Source organism: Ruditapes philippinarum, unplaced genomic scaffold (assembly GCF_026571515.1).
Source record: "Ruditapes philippinarum isolate M1 unplaced genomic scaffold, ASM2657151v2 ctg11257_1_1_1_1, whole genome shotgun sequence".
NCBI classification, from domain to species: Eukaryota; Metazoa; Mollusca; class Bivalvia; order Venerida; family Veneridae; genus Ruditapes; species Ruditapes philippinarum.
The window spans coordinates 20235-30822 of record NW_026862632.1 but is presented as its reverse complement, the minus strand read 5'-3'; the positions used below and the strand labels follow the sequence as shown (position 1 = coordinate 30822).

Here is a 10588-nt window from a genome sequence, read left to right as displayed (position 1 = left end):
TATACTAAGAATTAAAAAAAAATATATAGAAAAATGATTCAAGAAATAATTTACCTGTTACATCAATTATTGACCGGTTTTGAAGTATCTATTAGTACCATATTTTTACTGGGTGACTAACGCAAAAGGCTGTTTTTGCATATTCTGATCAATTCTGGTAAAAGTCATAGATTTTAAGTGTCGTTCGAAATGTAAAAGTTACTTTCGTTGTTCACTTGACAATATTTTATATCTTAATACATTTTCAAAATTTTAAGGAACATAAATTTGGAGGAATGCTCCTTAATGAATGAAAAGAAGCACGTGCAGCTATTCAACTACTTACATCAAATATATAGTCATGCTTATCACACGTGTCAAACTTCCGGTTAAACACGAGAATAACGTGCTTTCCTTGCGTCTGTACGTGTTCAAGCTTGTAGTCTTGTTTCTTGTCAACATGAGGGATTCCTTCACTATCCGTATACATGTCCTGAAAAATATTTTTGATAATTTCACTGTTTAAGTATTCCGTTTTTATCTTAAAAAGGTCTTATTTGCACAATTAAATAATTACTAGGAGATGAAATTCCGTCTTAGACGCTATATTATATCACTACTTTATTATATATATAATCAACCATACAAAGGGTAATTAAAAACAACGAAAGTTTATTCATGATAACCCGTACATATTGTACTTAAAGTAAAATTCAACGGAAAAAATAATGTGATTCGAAATGATGGTACGGCCGTAATATCTTAACGTCTAGGTTAATAATATAGCTTTAATTTAACTCTGATGAATTGTTTTTTGTACCAACTTCCATGATGTAAGAAGAAATGAATGTCTTCACTCCCCCATCCATTCCACTGTTATGATAATGTTTGTACTATTTTATACTACGTTCTTATTACAACTATCAAATTGCATATGATTTATAAGTTTATTTCAGTTCCAATGGAAATTTAAAATAAAGAGGATTGGCTAGGCGGTTTAGCATTTTCTTATTTTTCAAAATAAATATTTTATGAGTACAGACCTGAAAATGATGTACTCCAGATTCGCTTGTCCAGTATATCACAAAGTCTGAATTTTCCATCTCTCCATAGTTTGAGAATCCAACACCAAACACTGAAGCTGGATGTGAGGCCAAACATACCCGGAAGTGCACAAGTTCTTTCTCATAATCTAGCCGCCAGGAAAACTCAAAATGATGCGATTTGTCCAAGAAAACAGAATACGGATATTCGGATATGTTCGGACAAATTGTTAAAACACTTCGCCAACATGCACTCAGCAGATAAATTTCGGCGAGCAAGGTTTTGATACTACGGCACATGGTGTAAATCCTATATATTTTTGCAACTATTTCGGACGAAATGAAAACAAGATCATAAAATCATTGCGTCCTTCATTTCAATAAAACGTTTAAATGCGTGGAAAAGTTTCTATAGAATGTTATTATCAGGTTTCTAAACTGTTAATGAAATAGCAAAATACTGTTCCGACTACATGTAATATAATAGGGAAATTATACATGAATAATGAATTTCATTATACATATACATACATATGTAACTGTATGTTGTAAATTGGTTCTCTGTTCATGAAATAACCTAGAAAGTTTCTTCAGTTGAATTGCGTCAATAGAAATGTATTAAGCACCTGTCAGTAGCTACTTCGGTTTTTAGGAGAAATGCCGTGAATTCTACTAAGAGACCTGCAAAGCCATTGTAAAATCCTTGTTTTGCGGGAAACAGTAACATGTAAAATACCCGACTATAGCCCCGCAATATGTGTAAAGCTAGGTCAAGTATAGGGCGTTGGTGCAAAAGAACTTGTGCATGAAAATAGAATATTCAATAATCTGCATGAAAAACGCACTGTTAAGAAATACAGATTTTAATGAAATAAATATTCAGCTTAAAAATTTTGAGTTTAAGTTTACACGACTAGGTTAACATAAGGATACTTAGTGTTAATTATTGTGCCTCATCAATCACCAACGACCCCCTCCCCCCTCCAATCTACATACCCCAGACTTCTGCCCCCTTCCTTCCCGCCCTCCTCTCTTTTAACGAAGGCAATGTCAATATCAGGCTGTAAAAACTTATATACTTTTAAGCATTATGGCCGTGAAACTGACATTTAACCGCAAAACGCAAACATTTTGCCGTGCATAAGTCCCTGCTATCAATGAATTTAACTTAAAAATACTTTTGTTACATTAATTTTTTCATGTTATGCATTAAATAGATACGCAAAAAGAAAAATATGTTGGCAAATCTAGAATGTATTTCCAATTGCTGAAAAATATTTGTATTTGATTTAAAATAAATCATAAATATTCATAAAGATAAGGCGGTGCGTGATACCACTGCAAATAGTCTAATTAATATACATACAGTTAAATATGTAAGGAGTGTCACGTTTATCCGTTTAAACGGGTACGGTCGGTTTAAAACCCTGTTAGAAAATTCAATAACCGATAACCGAGGTAAGTTTTTTACAAAGAGGCGAAAAGTTTTAAATTGATTCTAAATATAACCTTTAGTGTTTATAACAAGGTAAGACATTTATTTTTGTATTCTATTTTACTCAAACAATATTTTATCCCAATATTAGATCGAGCACGGCACGACAGATAAAGAAGAAAAAAAGGTTACTACATGTTATAATAATCGATATGTATTTTCATTTTTGAGTCACAACAAAATCGAAACAAATGTCATCATTTGTCATAATAGAAACAAGTTTTAAAATTTTTTGAAAATCTAAAAGGATTTTGGGTTGGGGGGGGGTTAGCAAAAGTGTACAGGTGATAAAACGTTAATCAGGCGGTTTATAAGGTAGACCTGTCAAACTGATATCATATTTATCTAAACCGTGACACCCTAAATATTAGTTTCAAAAATGATATTATTCCACGGTATTGTCCTTAAATCTTGTCTAATGCATAGTATAATAATTATATCAAATTGTAATAGTCCTGGAAAATGAATACAGTTATACAAATGTTTATATAATATATATTTTTCGCGGTCTTTAAAACTTACATGTATTACAATGTGAAATGTGTAATAACGAAAAAGCACGCTTGCTTTTTTTTAACTTTTTTCATGCTTTCTTTCTTCCAGATATGAGCGTTTATTTAAGACCTCAAGCTTCATTTCATATTTTATTCTTTATTTATTTATTTTTATTCAATATAAATTAATTAATTTATTTATTTATTTATTTATCAATTTATTTATTTATTTGTTTATTAATTAATTAATTATTTATTTATTTTATTTTTTATTTGTTTTATTCATTTATTCATTTATTTATTTATTTATTTATTCATAAAATATCAGTAACAGTTCAAATTAAACAATGTATTTTTTCCAATCTGATCGAGCAATTTATACAGTCATAAATATTTATTTATTGATATTTTCTTTATTAAATAAAAGTAAAATGGAAACATCATGTCATTGAAGACTGGCTGATCTTTTAGGATCATTTATTATGAAAAATAACGTAGATTAATATAATCTTTAAAAAAAATCTCTTGAAATTACAGTGGCATAAATTCCTGTAATGTAGCGCTTTTTTTTTAAAAGTTATTTGCTGTGATCTAAGAGAATCCATTTGCATTTTTTTCTCTTGTGAACACGTAAATTGAAAATAACAATACTATAGAATTCTACTTTTCTGCTCAATATCACTTGGCTTTGGATTTTAGATTTAAAAAAAAATATAAAAGATAATGAAATTTAAAACGCTCACTTTTCTATTCTTATTGTTCACAACAAAATTCTCTTAAAGATGCGACGTCGCGACGTTTAAATACCTTTTATGAATACTTCCATTCACCACTTCTTTAGAAAAGAGATGAACTTTCCCTATTTTTAAAGGAAATTTTTCTCTCAAATTCACACAAGATCCCGTCGCTGTAAAATCAACGAAAATCCCGTTGTCCGTTCGGTCGCAAGCGTTCCTATGGCAACGCTTTATTTGATCGCGTGAGCGGTGATTGGCGACATTTTGTAAGATAAATTAGTGTTTTCCTGCTAAAATTGAGAAGATTTGACAATAATCCCATCAAGTTGATGAATACAATAAAGCTCTTGATTAAATATGCATAAGACAATTAGAGTAACCGACCCACTTCAACACGTCCACATTTATTCAGTTATCGAGGAGGCCCAAGAGAAGACAAACACAACTCTTATGGTCCAAATGTTATTATTGAAGATCGAATTAATTCGACACTCTTCCAACATGATGGAGAACAGCTATGATAACTACTATCACCTTCATCATCCCGGTCATTTTCACTTTTATTTGAATGATAAGCACTACAAAGTGACTTATGTTCACCACGAATAATGGTGTCTCGCGCTATATATACACTGGGACACACCTATAGTGAATTACTTTTATATGCAAATAAATAACAGTGCCACGGTGGTAAATCCTTTATTTTTTAAGTGATATTAATGCCAATAACCAATTGATTGTAAAAAGTGGCTATTCGTTCTTGGCGTTGAAGTTTCGTGTTTCGCGCGATATTAATGAGGAAAAATAACGCACATTTAGCTTCCTTTAAAGATTAATTTTCGGTATACCGTTGCACATTGCCGAACTACGAGGTATATGTCAAAATCGCCCGGAACTCTAAGTCTGTTTAAAAAGATTATTGACGTCCGATTGTTCATTGAATTTACCATGAGGATTTTAAAACTAATTTGAGTAGGGGAAGATGACTTGAAAAAAAAAATCAATTTAAGTAATATTTGGAAAATTATTTTCACATGAAACACGGGGAGCCCTCGAAACACGTGTTACGGAGCCATTTTCCCGAATTAATTGATCTTTCTATGAAGTAAATAAATACTCTTTGTATGAATGCCTCAAATAGCTGGAGCCAGAACGTCGTGATTTGTACGTGACGTCAGCTGAACGTTACTAGTAAACACTGCAAATTCAGCGTGATCGGATGACGTATCGGCCATTTTGTGCGACGATTATTCAAGCCACGTGAAAATTCTGTACAGAAAAAAATGTCCAACCTCAGAAAAACGTACGGAAGCAGCGGGCAGTAAATAAAATTCTGTGCGATGTCTGGAATGATTCCGACTGAATACCTGAAGTTTTTTAATCAGAAGGAGGGTGTTCATAATTGTTCTAGGACACTTGTGTGTACTGGCACAAAGCGTTTTAGGGCAAGGTCAGACGGAAATTAACAGGATAGTGCAACGAATGCGGAAGACCGGGTAACGATCAGCGCTCATCCATAGATGTGCAATTAAGGACTGCCCATCCCCCTTTATAGTGTAGCGTGTACGAGCTGTTTGGTATATTTAAATCTATAGCTACAAAATAAAATGATTTTAAATCACAAGATTCTCAAATGCAGATATATAATTTTTCTTGGGATATCTTATCCGAAATGATTTGAAATATTCAAATATAAATTTTTTCCTTGTGGTTCTCCTTAAAACTTTTGATTTTTTTAAATATTAACTTAATAAAACTCTAGAAATTATTAGATGCCAAAAATAACAATCTTCAACTAATACTTAACTTATCCAAAATATTATATTTCGAGAAGCAATTAAAACTCTATTTACTCTTACTTTAAACTAAAATTTCACCATTTCCTAAACCTATCTCTTATATTTCAAATCAACAAACTCTTATCATAAAACGTTTTCAAAAACCGATTCTTCAAATTATGTCTTCAAAATAAACTCTTCTCTATCAAACACTTGTCCAAGAGGTTTTACTTTAGGCAATAAAGTATTTTTTAGCACGCAGTATCCTAAATCCTGGCTACTAGTAAATACAATATTACCTCTATCCAACTCTTGCAAGGACAACAGGCAGACTAACTATTTAAATCATAAAATAGTTTTCTGAAGAAGTTAAAGATATTTTTAGCACCAGTATCGTAGATGCCTGGCTACTAGTAATATAATTAAAACTTCGATCTTAAACGGTCCGGACAAAACCAAAAATCTAATCAAAATATATTTTCCTAAAATAATTTATGCAAAGGAATTTTCAGAAATCATAAAACGTCCCTTAGTACCAGAAATCTGAGATTTTTTACGTACAAGTTAGTTTTTATGAATTCCATTTCCACTCTCCAACGGCAGGACCAGACTGAATTTTCACACTGAACACGCTCTATTTATATGCTTGTGAATCATCATCTCCGCAGTGAATAAAAACAATGATTTTGATTGGCTAAAATAATAAAACGTTTCTTGAAACTGATTTTAAAACTTATAAGCGTCTGTCACTAGAATTGACTTCTCTTACAAACTATTATGAGTAACAGATAAACAATTTCAAATATAAACACTTTGATGGATACCCTAAACTTATTGATTTTTATTGATTTGATAGTAAAAATACATAAAATACCTAGTAGACTCTTTAAATCATGTCAAATTTAATAGATTACTTTATTTATTTTTTTAATACAAATGGCGATCTTATAGAAAGGGGAGGCAATCAAATTTACTACAAAGTACATTTTCGTCACATCAGCCCCGATCTCGCCCCCTTAGACTTTTGTGTTTTTCTTAGACTGACAGAAGATTTGAGGGGTCGGAGGTTTTATACAGAAGATGAGATCGAATATGCTGTGAGGTCCGCAATAAGAAGTTACACTCCAGGGTGGTATGCAGACATTTACCGAAGTAGGTTCAGCGGCACAGGAAGTGTATTGAACACAATGGGGACTATTTTGAAAAAGCATGAACGTGACGGTAAGTTGTTTCTGGAATATGAACGTCACCTGAACGTCGTTAGCGTCGTCTACGTCGCCAAATTGCTCCGTACGTGACATAATGTGTAACTTTAACGGGGTGTTAAATATGTGTAACACTTATGAAAATCATTGACTCTTCTATATTCATGCAGCGATTTCTCTAAATTTTAATGCGATACATGTCATTATAAAAACATACACAAAATAACAAAGTTATCGTAAGAGACCGGGAACTGTTTTACTATACCTCGTATATAGCTTCATAAGATACTTGTTTTCGGCATTTATTTCCACAGCTATGTTTGATTTTGCACAATCCTACATTATTTTAACAATTCTGCATTATTGGATATATATGACGATTGGTGCATATCGAATCAAAGTCAACTTCTGCATCTTTCTTTCCCAAAATATTACTTTTATTAATGTGAGAGTATATAGTTCATCTTTAAGTATAAGACCGTTTTTTATTTCTCTATTTATTTCCATTTTTTTTACATTACAATTTGGGATTTGTATACCAGTACTCGCCTGTTCTTCGCAAGAATACGACTTGCATTTCCATTCTAGACCGCGTGCTTACATGCAGTCTTATCAAACATATGAATAACGGATGATGCTATTAAGAATACACCGCAAGAAAATTCTTCCAAACATGAATGAAATTCTAAGAGTTTTTAAAATCAGCCATCATAAAAAACCCAACTTACATGACGGTATATCTACAAGTATTACTAATATTTATTCATTTAGTACTTTCCTTTGAAAAAATCGTATATTTTAATCATATTAAAAAGAGCCTGATCATCTATTTACCATGAAATTTATTATATATAAAAATAAAGTGTTCCGTTCTTTTATGAAAACTTTTTTATCTTTCTCAATATTTGTTTATATTATTAATATGTTATGTATTCATATATAAAAAAAATGGTCTTACCTTTGCCTACTCGACAAGTTCTGTTTTCATTTTCTGTGACTCAGCTCAACAAGTACATTACCTGACCTTATTACATAATGAAATCCCACGAGAAACACGAGAATATGTAGATAACACCTGATTTGTGAACGAATGAAATACAAGAGTGTAGCATATGGATCTATGCATGTCTTTGGAATGCTGTCTTAAACATGATAAAGTACATATTAAATATTATGTTTCTTGTGAAAAACTGATGTATGGATAGAAAAACAAATGAGCATGTAGGTAAGATAGTTACCGCATTCGGAATAGGTCTGCATAGTATTTACAGACCCGGTGGCATTTTAAAAAATCTTCGATCGTTACGCTCTTTCGGTCTTCAATCCGCCACCCGGTTCGTTGTGAACAGGTATTTATCTAACACGCGCTCCTGTTCAAAATTGTGGTGTATGGAAAAACGAGCGAACAGCATGTCCGTTTTGCTTCATTCATTGATATCACCTCAGTTTGCAATATATCCAAATAAAGAGCTAAACATTATATAAATATAACATGCAAAGGCCTTTCCGGGGTCGAGCGAAAGGTCGACTTAAAAGGCTATTTGTAAGAATTGTTCATGTTTTTATCATGTAATTCATTGTAGTTTGTTTTTTTGTTTTGTTTTTTTGAAAAACGAAAAATGTAATTCTATGAAGGATTGTTTAAGGCTTGAAATGATCTAAGTGTAACAAAAAGAAAAATATATTTAACCTTCAAGTTGGAGAATTTTTTTCCTAAACGACAATTTGTAGAATATTGAACTTCCAAACCTTTAATATGCCCTACCCTTCGGATTTTTTTAAAAGTGTATTAGAAAAATATCAAACCAAAATAAGAACTTATCCTTCGTGCAACATGAATTACTCCTGGCGGATTTTTTTTATATTTGTATATCAATATTTTTCGAAAGTAATGGAGCCAAAGGGAAAGAGATGGGGCAAAAGGTCGGTTGTTGAGAGCAAAGCGATATTTAGTTGGCGTAAAGAGTACGCTCGACCTCGTAAATGCCATTTGCTTGTTTTTCCGTACACCACAATTTTCAAGTAGAGCAAAAGTTTGCTGGGCGTGACTATGAATTTGGATTTGGTGTATTTTTACCTAGTGTTGTTGTTCAGTGACGCATTGTTGGCTTTATAACTTCCGTTGTCAATAGCAATTGTTTCAGAGGCTTAGTTAATAAGCTATATAATCAAAATCACTAGTATTTTTTTATAATTAATGTATGTTTTCAATCATCCTTTTATTATTATTAATTAATTTATTTATTTATCATTATCTTTTAAACTTCCAGTGAACTTATAACACCACTGAGGTTGAAAGGTATTAACATAAATATATACAAATGTAATCAGATATAATTGTATCATACTATAGAGGATAATGAATCTGCGTAGGTTTAATACTAAATTAAACAAAATCGTATTGTGCGAGGTAATCAGTCTGAGCGGTGTTAAAGAGCTATTTAACATCGGTTTTGGAGTTTTTATGTTTAGAAATTAATCACGTAGTCTGTAGGACTGAGTAGTTGATGTTTTTGCATCAAAAGCACATCTCAGACAGACATTATTTCGATTCTTACAAGATTAAATAAGGGAGAAAACTAGTGCTACTTTTTCAAGCATACTTCCACTGCCGATTTACATATAACGCACTTCTATTTACACCCGACTGTCGCTAATGTATATAATTTATTAATCAAAAGAAAAGATAAGATAAACAGTTTCGACTTATTGATCAAGAGTTATTCTATCGAGTTTTTCAACACTTCAAACTAACGCGTCAGACTGGATTGTATTGCGTTTACATCGGTGCTCCAATAATATTGTGGCTGAATGGTACACCTTGCGCATTGCGATGTCGATAGCGGCAAAACAACCCATATAGTTATCGCACTTTCATCATTTCGCTAGCGAAATGCACCGAACGGCGCGTTGTCGCACTGTCGCCTTTTCATCCTTTCTCTAGCGAAGAACGCCCACCGGCGAGTTGTCGGGAGGCGCGTTATCGCGATGTCGCCCTGTCGCTTGACTTAAAAGCCAATCCTTCGATTTGAGCCGAGTGAAAATGTGACATTGCGACAACACACCGCACGACAACGCGCCGTTTGGCGTGCATCGTTACCAAGAGGACGACAAGGCGAAAGTTCGACAATGCGCCGGTTGGTGCTTAGTTATGCTGTCGCTAGCGACAACATGACACACGAAGCGATTCAAATCAAAGCGCTTTAAACCCCACCAGTGTCAGTTTACAGTTTAAAATCTCGCCATTCTGTTGCCTTTATAAATGATTTGCACATATTTGTCTTACAAAAATTTTATCTACTAACCAAACCTGTCGCGTAAGTAAATGAGAGATGTTATTTCAGCATCATATGAAAAGAAAACGTAATAGGAAAATTAATTAAATACATTAAATATTGTTGCCTTAAAAGATTTTGTAAACTATTGCATCGAGAGAGAGAAAATGACATTCGCATATACATACTATCAATTACCAGTGTTTTATTTGCAGTTTATTACAGGATTTTTTTCCGTATACTTGCCGAAGACCTTCAAGCGGACACGTTTTGAACATTTTATACATATTTCATAACTATTTAAAGCTAGAGATCTGAAGATTTGAAACAACAAAGATACCCGTTGAGGAGGGTATCAAATCAAAATTTCCTACCATAATTATATTGAGAGAAATATGTAAATGACGTTGATTTAATCCAGATAAAAGCCTGGGTATATATTTTCTTATCTTTAGCATGATTTACAAATGGAGCAAATGATTATAGCTTTATAAAAGGTCAGGTATTGCACTCTTGACGTCTAAATTTCCAACGTCAACAACATTGAAAAGGCCATTAAAATATTACCGTTTATAAAAGCTG

General features: G+C 32.5%; 1 protein-coding gene across 1 annotated transcript; it reads right to left on the bottom strand.

Moving 5' to 3' along the window:
* Window positions 1-325: 325 nt before the first annotated feature.
* LOC132719656 (dopamine beta-hydroxylase-like) lies at window positions 326-1485 on the bottom strand (the record flags this gene model as incomplete). Its single annotated transcript, XM_060703462.1, has 2 exons — window positions 1023-1485; window positions 326-472 (listed from the first exon to the last, which is right to left on the bottom strand). Coding segments are annotated over exons 1-2 (447 nt in total), but the record flags the coding sequence as incomplete, so codon positions are not given.
* Window positions 1486-10588: the final 9103 nt, after the last annotated feature.